The sequence below is a fragment of the Urocitellus parryii genome, chromosome 7, assembly GCF_045843805.1.
Source record: "Urocitellus parryii isolate mUroPar1 chromosome 7, mUroPar1.hap1, whole genome shotgun sequence".
Taxonomy (NCBI): domain Eukaryota; kingdom Metazoa; phylum Chordata; class Mammalia; order Rodentia; family Sciuridae; genus Urocitellus; species Urocitellus parryii.
In genome coordinates this window covers 78,092,249-78,109,456 of record NC_135537.1, presented here as the reverse complement: position 1 = coordinate 78,109,456, position 17,208 = coordinate 78,092,249, and the positions used below count along the sequence as shown (strand labels likewise).

General features: G+C 31.4%; 1 protein-coding gene across 2 annotated transcripts in view; it reads left to right on the top strand.

Moving 5' to 3' along the window:
- The window catches only part of Sntg1 (syntrophin gamma 1), a 345,728-nt gene that overhangs the window by 304,966 nt on the left and 23,554 nt on the right, over positions 1 to 17,208 (top strand). Inside the window, exon 16 of one of the 2 annotated variants that reach the window (XM_026395195.2) lies at positions 7,964 to 8,074. The exons of the other annotated variant lie outside the window; for it this stretch is intronic. Coding sequence (XP_026250980.1) covers positions 7,964 to 8,074 — 111 coding nt within the window. The remainder of the gene's footprint in view (positions 1 to 7,963; positions 8,075 to 17,208) is intronic. 2 annotated transcript variants of the gene reach the window in all.

Genomic DNA, 17,208 nt, shown 5'->3' with positions numbered 1-17,208 from the left:
AGAATCCAAACATGATATTCAGTTCATGTAAATTTTCAGCACTCTCCTACACCTATTATCCTGCTAATGGATATCTGTCACATGGTATACAGATTTGCAGAGATGGTATTGCTTAAGTCCAGAAACTAGGGAGGTCTATATTGTGATTCTCCTGTGAGGGCTTACCATAAATTCCACACATTTTTTTTCTAGAATAGTCATTTAAAATATCTAGGAGATATCAACTTGTAATTAGCAGAATCAAGTTATCACTTATTCTACTGGGTACCAATGATGGGTTCTCTGTTTTCAGCAAGCTAAGAAGCAGCCCACTTCCAAAATCCCATCTTTGCTCTGAATTGAAGCTGATGCCTGAAGGAATTGTGTTAGAATGAATTCCACAGAGTAATATCTAAGTCAGAGAAACAGGTTTGTTGCACAGTGCTTTTAGGAAATACACGTATATGGAAAGAGGCTGGAAGTTTGGGGAAAGGGAGATAATTTACCTCCAAGTGATGTACCTTAGCATTAGTTACACCTAAATAGCTTGAATATTGATAGCTTGAGTTGCCCTACAGACATCATGAGGACAGCAGCAGGGTTGGAGCTTTCTATGGATATATCAGCCACGATTTCAGCTGTGCAAGACTTTCCTGTGGTTAAAGGACTCTGTGCTAGGCGTAAAGGTGAGTCAGCACATACTGCAGCATCTTATCTGGATGGATTATCTCTGTTCATTAGGGCTGTGATGCTAAAAAGATGATTGGATTTTTAAAAGGCAGGCTGTATAGATTTGATTGATCGGGTTTCAGAGGAAACTGAAAAGAAAAAATTGCAACTGAGAATGTGGTACAGTTACAATTTCAGAAGGATAAGATTCATTATTCTTCTCAGTTTTCTAAGACAAAGGTGATTTAAATGGAAAAAAGTAAACATATTTGGAAGAACAGGAGGACAGTAGAAAGACACACTCAGTTTCCTATCAACCATGACTTGTGGAAAAGCTGCAATATTTATCAAGAGGCGCAGAGTAGGATAAGAACGTGGAAAAGAATAGTGCTATTTTAAAGACTTTAAAAGAAGCAAATATATTATTGAATGCACATGTCTCTTAAAAGGGTCAGGGTCTAACATTCATTCACAATGAAATAATTCCACCTGTTAACACTATTGCTATTCTATATTTCAATTGCTCCCTGTAACTTCTTTTTTTTTTTAAAGAGGCATTATATACCTAAAGGTTTATGTAGTAAAGAAAATGAGATAGGAGGGGCAAATTGGAAGGAAAGATATTTTCCAGACATGATGAACTTAGTATTTTAAGTCTATGTGTGTGTGTGTGTGTGTGTGTGTGTGTGTAAAAGTGTGTATGTAAGCATACATATATGTATACCTTTGATAGGTTAATTCATTTTAGACATTAATTGGGGCATGTTTTCTCAAAATTGTGTTTAATGACTTACATTTAAGATCAAATACAATTTTATTTTTATAACCAATTACAAAGAACTTTTGTTCATAGAAGAATGCAAAGAGATCCACCATTAAATTATTTGTCTTCTCTCCATTTCTTTATCCTCCCAGAATCATCACCATTACTACCTTTGTCCAGCTGCTTCTCAAATTGAAATTTGCCATCAGCTTACTGTTCTCTGAGAAAAACCACAGTAGTTTAAACCAATAAAGGGGAAATATCTTTGCAACCTGCAAAAGCAATTTCATGAGCATTATTATCTCATCCATTTTCACAATAACCTGTAAGGTAGAATAGTCCAGTATTGTTTCTTCTAATTTACAACAGAATATACTAGGGTTATAATAAATTAAGCATTTTACCCAGTCTTGAGACTTATAAGTAGGATATAAAATTTGGAGTATATTTCAGAACTTATGGCTCTAAGATCAGCATTTATGTTTATCTCAATATTCTGCCCAAATGCATCCTGTCCTAGGATATGTGCATTGTAGTGGGGGAAACGTCTTAATTTCCTGGTAATGGAATTTAGGACAGTCCTGTGGAATAGAGGGCACAAAAGTAGGTGATCTTTATAATCCTCTATTCTCATTGTATCTGGGCAATGATGACTCTACAGAATAAATAAATTCTAGTAGGTGGAAAAATAGGAACAAATTCACATATGTATTCTAAGTTATAGTATGGCATCATAAAAAATTTTTCTAACAAGGCACACGCATTTTTATAAAAGATTTATTATTTCATCTTTTAAGAGTGTTTCATTAAATAAATAACTTATTTTAAATATACAGATGAAATTGTATGTATTCATCCTGTATAACTTGATGTTTTCAAGTGCATTTAAATAGAGAAATAGCTAAATCTAGATAATTAACATCCACAATACTTCACATAGGTTTCCTTTGTGTGGTGTGTCATTACTACATGATGGGTTGCTTTGTACTTAGATTAGAAAGATTTTGAGACAAGAAAGAATTGCTCTTGTCTTTCTTTACCAGCCTCTTGTTTCCAAGCACATCAGAGTCTATAAGTAACAACAATTCCAATCAGCATTCATATCTCACAGTTTACCTAACACAACTCTATTTGGGTCCACTTCAGAGCCAGCCGCTAGGAATTTGCCTTGTGCTCACTCAAAGCAATATAAAACTCTCCTTATTAAAAATGTAGTGTTGTCCACTCATTTTTTTCTCATAAAAAATATTCTTAACACATTTGCTACTATTTTTTTAAAGATTATCAGAATCTTAAGTACAAAATTTTGGCATAATAGGTTTGTCAAAGGGTTTTTGAATTAAGATAGTTTTCAGACTTTTATTATTTTCCTTGACAATAATTTTGATTCAGGTTAATGAAAATTTGCCTTAGTGAATCTGAGTGTTGCATTGATCTTATAACTTTTCCTAGATTACTGCATTATTTTTTAGGTGACAAATCTTTCTGTCAATCATTATTTTCATTATCTATTCATCCCTGAGATATCCTACAAACAGGCAAGGATTCATGTTCCCTAGTAAAAAAAAATCTCCAACCTCTTTCATATTTTTAATATGCATTATTATGGTCAGAAGATCTATATTGCACCTCGATGAAAGTTATAGAATTTAATATCTGTCCATTCTTGAGAACTGATTTATTAGATATAGCAAATTTGTGTTTTTTCCTATCATGACTACACATGAAATGTCATTTAAAATTTACTTATAATCTGAGGATTGAAAAACTCTTAATTGTACTGCAAAGCTACACTAGAAAATAAGTTTTCTTGTCCAAAAACTACATAGATTAATGGCAGGGTGTGCACTGTTATCTATTTTGATGGACACTTTTCCAGTTTTGTATGTTTTTTAAACATAGTTATCTCATTTATTGCCATGTCCTTATGTTTGCCTTGAACATTATATTACAATAGTCCCCTAATCTACTATTTTGTTGTCTCTAGTTTTAGTTACCCATGGTTAACTGTGTTCCAAAAATAGTCATTGGCAAATTCCTGAAGTAAATGATTCATTAGCTTTAAATTACATTCTCCTTTGAGTAGCATAATGAATCATTGTGCCATCCCACTCCATTCACCCTGGAAGATGAATCATTCTTAGCCCCGGGGATATATGCCATATAGGATACCAGCCCTTTAGTTACTTATTAGCCTTCTCAGTTATCTCAGTGACCACTGCAGTATCTCACGTAGGGTTGAGCACCATTAATGATTTCCAGCAACCCCAGGTGACTTTGAAACGTATCCCCCACAAATAAGAAGAGACTTGCATTTTATAGAGACTTACATGATTTTCATAAATACTATTTTAATATAAAATGTTTATAAATTTCATTATTTAAAAATTTTTAACAATGTCTTTGACATTTTATTTTTCATATAGTATATTTTTTACAGTTACGTTCTAGAAATAACATTTCTGGATCAAATGATATTATCATTTTAAAGCTTAAAATACATGTTTAAAATTATGTTCCTCAAATTTTCCACTATCACCAGCAATATTATGGAAATATTTGTTTTGACATCATTTGATTGCTTTAGTTAATATAATTTTCAATGATCATTTACTAGTTTAATGGTTGTTTAATGAAGATATTTTAAAATTAATATAATCTAAATGTCTAATGAAGTTAATAAACATTATTAACAAGAATAATTGTTTTTCTATTTTCTGTGGTTTTTGTCTGTTGCACTGTTTTCCTTTTTATTTTTTGGTTATTTAAGGGTTTCTTTCTACCTTAGAATATTTCCTGCTACTCAACAATAAAAATATATTTTTCCTTAATATATGTTAATTGTACATAAATGAGTTAATAATTTATTACTCCTGAACCTAGAACCTGTACATAAATGAGTATGGATTCATTACTCCTAAACCTAGAACCTATATCTTTTCAAAAATTACTAAATAATTACTGATATAGTCACTTGTAATTTTCCTATAGTTGGAATGTTTATTTCACTTTTTAAAACACAAAGACTTTGACTTAGTGGAAGCTGAGATAAAAATAATTTAACTGTTTTACTGTTTTTCTCAGAAAGTTAATTGTCCAGATAATGTTATTTTTAAGAATGCTGTATCATAATGGATTTAAAGAGAACATTTAACACAATTTTTAATGATCGGATATTGTTTCTCAATAAATTATAGAGTCTAATATAGTAAGGATCAAGGTGTACACATAGATTTAACAAAAATTAAGGTCCCTATGATAGTGCCATTTTTTTCTTTAAATAACACAATACTCAATATATAGAAGCCACTACATAAATGTTAGGTAAATAGATAAAAAAGTGAGTGAGCAGGCATGGTAGTCCATGCCTGTAATCCCAGTGGCTCAGGCATGAGGATCACAAGTTCAAAACTAGCCTCAGCAATTTAGCGAAGCCCTAAGTAACTTAGTGAGACCCTGTCTCATAACAGATTGTGGATGTGGCTCACTGATAAGCACCCCTGGGTTCAATCCATGATATAAAAAAAAAGGAGTTAGTAAAATTTTGTATAAGTTAATTATGCTTTAACATGATTATGTATCATTTGATAATTTCACCATTATTATTAAGGCATTTTAATTATTTTTTAAAATTAAATATTTTAATTAGTCTTTCCTTTGAGTGAATTCTGGAAATAGTTTGTTTCCAGAATAATTTTTCATTTATTTTTAATTCTCTAAAATATATGTAACATAATGTTTGTTATTTCAACAGTTTTTGTGTACACAGTTTATTGTCCTTAATTGATTGACATTGTTGTCCAACTATCATCACAATCCGTACCAAAAGTCTTCATCACCCCTAACAGAAACTCTGAAACCACAAAACAGTTACTGCTCCTTGTCCTATGTCACATATTAGGTTTCTAAAAATTATGTCTGCTGTCCACAAGAGACTAACATGAAGTCCAAAGGCACAGATGTTTGCAAAAGAAATGATGTGAGGAGCATCCATGCAAATATGACCCAAAGGGGAGTTAGCTATTTAATAGAAAAGGAGAAGAACTTTAAGTCATTGCTACAAGAGACAAAAGGACTTTATATTATAAAAGGGAACATTTTACAATAAGCTACAACAATAATAAACATAAAATCCATGCACTCAATACCAGATCCCCAAAATATATGAGCAAAGTGACAGAATCGAAGGAAGAAACAATTCTATAATAATAGTTCCATACTTGGATACCTCTACATCAATACTTGGATAACCAAACAGACCAATCAATGTCTCAGTAAGTTATTTTGTGGATGTCAACAAACTGACTCTAATGTTTATATGAAAAGGCAGAAGATCCAGATGGAATTAAAGAACTTGAGTAAAGTTGGCGAACTGCCATGTCTTGATTTCAAGACTTACTATAAATCTACATAGATGTTTGTAAGAAAAATGATGAGAAAATGTATTCCAAGCAAATAATAGCTAGAGTTATCTATACAGTGTGATAATAGTGAAAAAAATAGATCAGTAGTACAGATTAGGGAGCACAGAAATAGACCCTCATAAATATAGCCAGATGATATTTGAAATAGGACTGAAGGCAATGCAGTTGAATGTATAGTCTTTTCCGTAAATGGTCCTGAAATAACTGACCACCCACATGCAGAAAAATGAAGCTTTTGCATTAATTATGGGAATTAATATTTAAGAGCAAATGTGGACTGAGGTTCTGTCTTATCATAATCTCATCTGATTTATTATTTATTCAATAAAAATGAGTGAACTAATGACCTTGGTTATATACTGTGCATCACACAAATTCTGTATTTTACATCATTTCTTTATGAAATAGCAGAATATCATTTTACCTTGATTGTCACTGTCATTCTCATGTTTTAATCCAATTCCAGTATTACTCCTTTGATGAATAATGTCAAAAATATAAAATTACTTGAGATAAAAATAAGTATTCAGAAAGTTTCATTGATTCCCGGTAACAAGATGAAAAGAAGAAAAGCAATCACCTCTATTGAATTGCATGTGAAAATGTACAGTCCGAATGTTAGTTATTGTTACTTTCTTTCATTTAAAGTCTCATGTTTCCAAAAGAAGACCAGGATTAGAAAACTGGAATAACTAAACTGAAAATATTACCATGAATTAATTTCACATCTATGAACATTTACTAATGTGCAATTGTTGGTTGGAGATAAATGTTTGCTCATCCATTTTCATTTGCCCTTATATATATCCAATGCAACCTCAATTAATCTTATTTTCTCCATGCCAGTGTGAGATTATTGTAGTAAACAGACAGTATATTGGGGATCATTTTTTGAATATTACTGGAGATAAAAATAGTATTTTTCTCATTGGAAAATCTGCTTGAAAAGGTTAAAAGCCTTTGAGAAAGATGGATTTAAATGGCCAATGTAATGCTAAAATTTATTTTCATAATGTGCTTAATTTACAATATTAATGTGTTCATGTGTGCATATATGCATATTTATGTACTTTTTAATATATGTATATCTTGTTTCTCTACAATTTTATCAGAGACAATAACAAAACTGCCCCAAGAAAACATCCAAACATCCAACTATCATAAATGTGTTTCCTTGAATTATTTAGAAACCACAAGAAATTATTTTTAACAAGACCATATTTTGTTGATTGTATTTCTTTGTAATATATACTGATGAGATAAAGGTGGTAAGATAACTTACCTGGTGTAATGAGACAAAGGTAGTAAGATAATTTAAAACCACCTGGTATGTGATATGTTTTAACACAACTGTGTAGTTTTCCAAGTTAATGATTTATGCCAATTGTATTTAACACTGGGCATGCATATTTTAAATTGTAGTACATGCCAAAGAACAAAATGCTTCATTTACTTTTAGACAATAAGATTTATAATATAGAAGATATCAGAAATAACAAAAATATACAGTTTTCACTTATTTCCAATTTAACCTTCATGTATCTCCTTTTTGCTACTTGTAAAGGCTACAGATTTTTGTTGTTTTTAGCTACAAAGAACTGTATTTGTGGATTACTGTATTTCAGAAAGAAGTTTTTAAAGACATTATAGACTCAATGAGGGGGCTCTATAAAATTCTTATTCTTATTTAATCTTGTGAGTGCACCATGTAAGTTTTTATAATAATTATTTATTAAAGCTGATACGTCATTTTGAAGAAGCAATAAGGTCAATACTTTAGGCTTCAAGTGAAATCTCCAGAATCATCAAATCATAAACACTTCATGACTTACATTGTTTTGAAACAAAGTAAAAATTGTTTCCTGATTAAATATGACATGATACTGAAAATAATTAATTTATATATTTTTGCAATAATTATTTCATGGGTACAGAAGTTATTTCTGAAAATTAAAGAATATATTGAATTAAATTATACCCTTTGATAAATATATTTTAATTTACCTTTCATTATCAGGACATATTAGTAACTTTATGTGTTTTTTACTATTTAAAAGGTAATTATTTCTTGGCTGAATGCAGACATTAATTATACTGACTTGCATGTGTTTCTCTTTTTTCCTTTTAGGCTGTACTTTGGAGGTATAAATTTTCTCAGCTTAAAGGTTCTTCAGATGATGGCAAGAGCAAAATCAAATTTTTGTTTCAGAATCCAGATACTAAACAGATTGAAGCAAAGGTAAACACGATAAATTTATCACATACACACGTCTAATTACACTAATGCTATTAAGAAGCAAAAGGGAGAAAATTTAGAAGAACCAAAGTAGCAAAAACATATTCTCCACTCACCTTGAAACATCCCTCATGGCCAATAGAATAAAATCACTTCAAGATTTCAATGATAAACATCCACTGAAAGGCGTTGCTTAAAATAAATTACACACAGTTAATTGCATTTCTTACTTTTAATTCCTCATGCACTGCATTTGTATCACACTAAAATAACATTTTGAAAAGTAAATACGTCACTTGGTGGTTTCACATTCTAATTAAGTAATTTAAAATACTTAAAAAGGTGAATTCTATTTTATCATTATTTATTCTCTCCCAAAATAAGAATACAAAGTCCTACAGAAACTGATTTAGTAAATAAATGCATTTCCCCAGTGATCTATGTGTTAAGCAAGATGAGTTAAATGAATGACTTTTGACTTTGCCCCTTGTGCATTTTTAGTACTCTGGAATATATTAACTATGCTGCTTTTAACTCTTTAGAAAGATGCATTACTCTTATTTTTATGAGTATGTCTATTTGCAAATATTCAAAATCTAAATTATTTACATCTCCCTACTATGAGATTCATAATGACAATATTTTGGTTAGCATAAAACAAAAATACTTCTTTTGTGTAAGAATGTATACAATTACAAACACCAAAGTGAAAAATTAATCATGTGGTTGTTATAACCCAATATAACTTTCAACAATGAATTAAAATTATTATTATAATTTTTTACCTTCCTTTACTTACTAAATCCAGGACCAAAGTCTTAGCCTGACATTCAAAGTCTTCCAAGGTCTGGCCTATGTGATAGTATAGACAGAGGCTTTTGAATGGCTGCTGGGTATTCAGTTCAGACATATTTACTCCTTCTTTTATCAAGATGACCTCTTCTTTGCCTTATATATCTCCTAATGCTTTTCTCTTAACTTTTCTCTTCAACTCTGATTTGAGCCCCTCTGGGAATATCCATTCTTGTTTTATATCATTCTTTGTCTTTAGTATTTCTTTCTGGAGTGTATATTGAATGGTGGATGCACTTCCCTTATGCTGGATCCTTCATATTGTATTTCTCTAAAGCACTAATATTTCCATGACCTTGCCTTATATTTATATGTCATCATTTTAGACAAATGCCTTGATGACTTTATCCACTTCCTTTAACTTGTCTCATAACTTTGAAATCTACATTCCCAACATGGCCACCTCCCTAAAAACAGGCACATCTTCTCTCTGTCTTGTCACTACACCGCCCTTCTCCCCATCAGCTGCCAGGGATGGATCATTCACTTTGTGCCAGCCAATTATACCACTCTTTAAATCAGTTCTTAGTGCTGCTATCAAAAAAATGTATTGCAGTTGTGAACTATTTACTTTATATATTTACTTTATTAATGTATTTACTTTACTTACTTTTTATATTTACTTTAGCTCTTGGTAGATTTTTCAATATTTCAAAGTATGGCACATATGCTAATACTGATGAATTCATGTTACTATCAGTTCTGTATTCTTCAAGCTAATGGGAAACCTCAACCATGAGTTGCTGACAGCAGTATAGTATTTATTTGATTTTTGTTTATTAGATTTCTAACCCTTTTTTTAAAAAATTTTAAATAGTTTTTTAGTTGTAGGTGGACACAGCACCTTTATTTTGTTTATTTATATGTGACACTATATATACACATGCTAGGTGAGCACTCTACTGCTGAGCTACAACCCCTTTCTAACACTTTGAATGAACTCAGAAACCTTTAGCACACGATGGAAAAATTAGAAATTTAATAAAATGGCCATTATTTAGTTTTTGCTTTAATATAATATTTATTACATAATGCAGCTATGCAGATGATTAGATCTATTTGTTACTTACCTGAAAGTCACTAAATGTTATTCTCATTATTCTTGTGTTTTTAAGCTTTATTTTATAATTTCATTCATTATGAACAAATTTTAAAATTAAGATATTTGGTTACATATGATTTTCAAATTTATAGGTAGCAATTTTGGAATGAAAAAACAGTCTTAAAAATAATGAGTGACTACAATATTTGGTGAGTTAATGAAGATACTTTTTGGGGAACGGGTACCATGGATTGAACTCAGGGGCACTCAGCCATTGAGCCACATCCCCAGCCCTATTTTGTATTTTTTATTTAGAGACAGGGTCTCACTGAGTTACTTACTGCTCACTTTTGCTGAAGCTGGCTTGAACACATGATTCTCCTGTCTCAGAATGAAGGTCTTTAAAGTCAGCATCTCTCTGTATAAAATAAGGAAAATAATACCCCCCAGGGTAACATAAAAAATACCAAATTAAAAATTAAGGCCATATAGCAAGTGAAGTCACTAATCAATCAGAAGGGTGGCAAGCTATACAGACTTTTTAAAGCCACCTTCTAAGTACCTCCAGACTATCACCTCTGCTAATATCAGATAAATTGTATAAGAATTAAAATTAGAGCATTTGCTAACTTTTTTATATTCTGTGCAACCACAACTTATAAGTAGTAAACTAATGTCCAAACAGAACCAAATATAAGATTGTAGATGTTTATGTGTGGGCATAAGTTTTCACTGTATGGTATAAATGTACAGAATTACAAATTGCTGGACAATAGTTGTTTAATTTTAAAGAAAATAGCTAACTTATACTCCAGAATGGCTATGCCATTTTATATACCCACCAGCAATGTATGAGACTTCAGTTTCTCTGCATTCTTGCCAGTAAGTTACATTGTCACTACCTTTTATTTCAGATGTTCTAATCATAGTTTTAAGCAATGCCTAGTAATCATAAACAATTTTACATGAGTGTTTTCTAGTCCATTTTTTAAATTAGATTGTTTTCTTTCTTTTTTTGCCTATTTTCTAATTGTATCATTTGATTTTTTGTACTATTTTTCTGTTAATGATGCTAGAGACATTTTAATTTACTAGCGTTATTTTCTATGTTGTTTTCTGTAATCAATTTAATGAATTCTGCTTTCTCACTTGCTTTTTATTTTTGCTACTATTGTCACTTTGGCTTTATATTCCTCTTGTTTTGAAATAGAATTTGAATGAATTAGACTTTTTTCATTTAAAAATAAATTTTTAAAAATTATTTTTTGAATATAAATTTACCTAAAAAAGGGCTGTTTTAGGTACCCAGAAAAATTAAGTAGAAATATAGCAATTTCCCTTTTGTTCCTCTCCCCAACACAGGTGTAGCATGTCTCCACTATCTACAGCCTACAATGGTGTGGCATGCTTGTTACAATCATTGAAGCTTCATTGACACATCATTATCTCCAAGAATCCATTGTTAATATTAGGGTTAAATTATAGTATGTGCAACACCAAGAGTTGCCCCTAATGTGGAACATACAAAGTTGATTCACCAGTCTGAAGATCCTTTGTGCCCTGTCAGATCAGCCCTACCTTCCAGTAACCATACAATCACTGATCTTTCACAGTCTCCCTAGTTTAACTTTTTAAAACTTTTGTAAGTTGAAACATACAGTAGATATTCTTTTCAAGTTGATTGTTTTTACTTGGTAAAATGACTTTCTATGACATTTATTTTCAGTACTGAATAATACAGTATTCCATTTCCTGGATGTATCACAGTTAATTTATCCATTCACTCAGTGAAAGACATTTTGGTTACTTCTGAGTTTTGGAAATCAGTTATGAATAAATCTGCTTTAAGTATTCATTTTTTTGTTTTTTTGTGTGTACAGAAAATTTCAATTCCTTTGGAAAATAAGTACCAATTATTGATAGATCTTAGGGTAAGGCTGTTTCATTTTTAAGAAATTTCCAACTTGTCTTCCAAAGTGAAAATTTTTCATTCACTGCAGCAATAAATGAGTGTTCCTGTTGCTCCACAAACTAGTCAGCATTTGGTTTTGTCAGTGTTTTAAATTTTGAGCATCTAACAGATGCTTCATGGTATCTCATTGGTTTGATTTTCATTTCACTGAGGACAAATGATGTAAAGCATGTTTTAATGAGCTTATTTTTCACCCACACATTCTGTTCTGGATAGCTGATGTTCTGTTACTGTTTTAGACACTATAGTTCCCAAGTGTTGCAGAAGGACCCAGGGTCTGGTATATGCTAGACAAGTACTCTGCCTCTGAGCCACATCCCCAATCCCAAAACACTCCAAATTGGGGTATCTGTTGTCATATTGTTCATTTTATCAGTTTTTTTGTGTGCATTTAGATTATTTTTTTCATCTGAAGAAGTCTCTTTTCTGTCTTCTGTAAATATTTTATCCTTATCTGTGACTTTGCATTCTCTTTCTTCATAGAGAAGAAAGGTGGTTTCTCATTTCTTTAATTGATGGTGCCTTTTGTGCATCTATAAAAACTCATTTACCAAACCTAATCTGTATTTTCCCATATGCTAACTTCCAGCAATTTTACAGTACCACATTTTACATTTGGGGCTGTGATTTATTTTGAATTAATTTTTGTAATGTGAGATCTATGTCTGGATTTATTTCTTTCCTTTGCCTTGATAGTAGATGCACAGTTATTCTGGTATTGTTTGTTGAAAACTCTATATTTTCTCCATTCTATTGCTTTTTGGCTCCTTAATCATAGATCTGTTGACAATATTGTGTGATTCCATTTCTGGGCTTTCTATTCTGTCCAATTTATCTCTTTATCTATGCTCTTCTCAATATTACACTCTCTTATCACTATAGCTTTAGAGTATTTATTAAAGTTGAGAACTGTGAATACTCTAAATTTGTTCTTGTCTTTTGATATTATGTTGGGTTTTCAGGGTTTCTTGCCTCTTCATATACACTTGATTTTTTTTCGTTTTCTTTTTTTATTAGAATTTTAAACTTATCCATAGTAGTTGGGTTCATCCTAACAAACTCATACCTGCATGGAATTCAATGTTGGTTCACTATCCTCCCTGTTTCTCTCACCTTTTTTTCCTCGTGTCCTCCTTCTCACCCAATATAAATCTTGGAATTAATTTATTTATATCAACAAAGTAATTTTCTGGGTTTTTGAATAAAAATTTATTAGCATATAATTCCAATTGGAAAAAAATGATATCTTGACAATAACAGGACTTCTTATCCATGAACATGAACTCTGTCTCTATATCCCAATTACTATTTAATTTTAATTATTATTTAATTAATTTAAATATTCAATTTAATATAAATTATTATTTGATTTTATTATTTATTTTAATTTATTTAATTTCTTTATTTTATTTCATTAGATTTTATAGTTTTGCTCACATATATCTTATCTATACATAGTTATGTTTATACTAACTAAACTGTCTTGTGAGTGAATATCATTGCCTTTATTTCCACTCATGGTGGGAAATGTTTGAACTTTCTACCATTAAATATGATGGTGGCAGCATGTTAGTAGATTATTTTTATCAAATTGAGATATTCCCTTTTATTCTTAGTTTGCTGAGAGTTTGTGGTCATAAACAAGTGCTATGTATTTTTTCTGCACTTAATGGTACGATCACATGTATTTTTAGCTTGTTGATATGATGGAATATATCAACTAACTTTCAAATGATGAACAAAACTTATTGATCCACCATAATACCAAATTCAGCTAATTCTTCTTTCATTTCTATCAGTTTGCCAAAACACTTTGATGTTCTATTATTGCAAAGAAAATTTTTAAGAAATATTCTATCATCTGGGACAGTTGACCAATATGTTATCTGTAATACCCATCTTATCTCTAATAACTCTCCCTACTTTTACTTTTAATCTATATGTATTTTATATTTAAAGTTGATTTGTTACATATGATGTTGTGTCTGGTCTCATGATATGTCTGATAATTTTTAATTGATACATTTAGGCCACTGATATTCAAACTAAATACTGATATTTTGGGATACATATCTAAGGTGTATTACTCTTTTTCAGTGTTTCCCTTGTTCTTTATCATTTTATGTCTTTAACACATTTTATGTTTCAATTTTCTCTCCTTATTAGAATAGCAGTCATACTTCTTTGTTTCCATCTTTTTGCTTCTTTCTTCGTGTCTTTATTTCTTACTTACTTTTCCTTGAGGTTCAAGTAGTTTCATATTGTTTTCACAAACATTAGGAAAGTCATTTTAGTGATAAAATAATCCTACTTCTTCCCTCCCAACACTCGCTAATTGGAACCAGAGACAATTTCTGTCCCTAATTGTACTTGTAAATATAGACAGATATATACATATATATGTTCTTATACATATCTACAATAAAAACTACAGAACTACAGACCACTAAAGAAAGAAATTGAAGACCTTAGAAGATGGAAATATCTACCCCCCGCCCCATGCTCCACGCTCACCTGGCATGCACTGGGTTTGATCCTCTGCACCACATAAAAAATAAATAAATAAAATAAGGATGTTGTGTCCACCAAAAACTAAAAAATAAATATTAAAAAATTCTCTCTTTCTCTCTAAAAACAACAACAACAACAACAAAAAAAAACAATCATTCTACGAAAAGCATTATACAGATTTCAGGCAATTCTTATTAAAATCCCAAAGATGTTCTTTATGGAACTAGAAAAAGCAATCATGAAATTACTTGGAAAAATAAGAGACCCCAAATAGCCAAAGCAAACTTTATCAAGAAGAGTGCCCAGGTGTGGTGGCTTACACCTGTAATTGCTGTGGGTTGGGAGGCTGAGGCAGGAGTATCATGAGTTCAAAGCAAAAACAAGGCATTAGGCAACTCATTGAGACCCTATCTCTAAATAAAATACAAAATAGGGCTAGGGATGTGGCTCTGTGGTCAATTGCCCTTGGTTCAATCCCCAGTAACCCCTCAAAAGAATAGTGAATCAGGAGGCATCACAATACCAGACCTTAAACTATACTACAGAGCATGTAACACAAAACAGCAAGGCATTGGCACCAACACAGACATATAGACCAATGGTACAGAATAGAAGACACAGAAACAAACCCACATAAATACAATTATCTTATACTAGACAAAGGCACCAAAAACATTCACTAGAGAAAATATCCTCTTCAAAAACAGGTGCTCAAAAAACTGGGTATTCATATGTAGCAAAATGAAATTAAACCCTTATCTCTCATCCTGCATGAAACTCTACTTAAACTAGATCAAAGACTTAGGCACTAGAACAGGGTCCCTAAGCCTAAGAGAAGAAAAAGTAGGCCTAAATCTTCACCATGTTAGCTTAGGAACTGACTTCCTTAACAATAATTAAAATCAAGAATCAATAAATGGGATGGAATCAAACTAAAAATCTTCTCCAGGAAAGAAATGATAACATTCAGAGAGAGCCTACATAATGAGAGAAAATCTTTACCACATGCACCTCCTATACAGCATTAACATCCAGGCTATATAAAGAACTAAAAAACTTAGCTGGGCTAGGTGGGGCACACCTCTGATCCCATTGGCTGGGGAGGCTGAGGCAGGAAGATTGCAAGTTTAAAGTCAGCCTCAGCAAAAGTGAGGCGCTAAGTAACTCAGTGAGACTCTGTCTCTAAGTGAAAAAATAGGCATGGGGGTGTAGCTCAATATTCAAGTGCCCATGAGTTCAATCCCTAGTACCTGCCTCCCCCTGGTGGGGGAACACTCAATAAACTTAACACCAAAAAACAAATAACTCAATGAGTAAATGGACTACAGAACTGGAAAGACACTTCACAGAAGAAGAAATATCATCAGTCAACAAATACATGAAAAAAATTTCAACACCTCTAGCAATTAGAGAAATGCAAATCAAAATTACTCAAAGATTTTATCTCCCTCCAGTCAGAATGGCAATCATCAAGAATATGAACAATGGGGCTGGGGCAGTGGTACAGCACTTGTCTTGCACATGAGAGGCACTGGGTTCAATCCTCAGCACCACATACAAATAAATAAATAAAGATATTGTGTCCATCTACAACTTAAAAAATAAAAAGAAAGAATACACGCAACAATAAATATTGGTGAGGATGTGGGTAGAAAGGTACACTCATACATTGCTGGTGGTACTGCAAATTGGTAAAACCACTATGGGAAGCCCTAAGGAGATTCCTTAGAAAACTTGGAATGGAACCACCATTTGACCCAGCTGTCCAACTCCTTCTTTTATACCCAAAGGGCTTAAAATTAGCATACTACAGTGATGCAACTACATCAATGTTTACAGCAGCTCCATTCACAATAGCTAAACTACTGAACCAATCTAGGTGCCTTTCAACAGATGAATGAATAAAGAAAATGTGAGATATATATATATATATATATATATATATATATATATATATAATAGAATATTATTCAGTCTTATAATATTCTATTATATATAATAGAATATTATTCAGTCTTAAAGAAGGATGAAATTATGACATTTGCCAGTAAATGGATGGAGCTGAAGAATATTGTGCAAAGCAAAATAAGCCAATCTCAAAAACCGAAAGGCTGAATATTTTCTCTGATATGCAGATGTTAATTCACAATAAGGGGGTGTGTCTAGGGAAGAATGGAGGAAATCTGGATTTGGTAGAGGGGAGGGGAGGGAGAAGATTAAGTCTGGTGAATAGCAAAATGAAGTATTATTCCATATGTGCATATGTGACTACATGACTTATGTGATTCTATATCATGTACAACCAGAAGAATGAGAAGTTATACTCAAGTATGACGTGTCAAAATGAATTCTACTGTCATATGTCACTCATGAGAACAATTTTTTAATTTTGAAAAGATAGAAAAATAAATATGTCTCTCTATATTTATAAATATAGAGAGAAACATTATTGTACATAATTTAATACATTATGTTATACTATACAGTTGTATTATCTTGTTATATTTATGTTATGTTTATAACATAAATGACTGCATTATTTATGTTATAATACAGTTGTATTATTTTGAACAAATTATTATTTTTTAGATAAATGTTGAATAACTTATCTTTTAGATAAATTAAGAAATATAAGATCTTTTTACTTTGTTTATTCCTTCTTTTGATGCTATTCATTTTATTTTTCTTTCTATTGATCCAATCTTACCTATCTTATTTTCTTCTTTCCAAATAATTTATTTTAAAATTTCTTACAAGGCA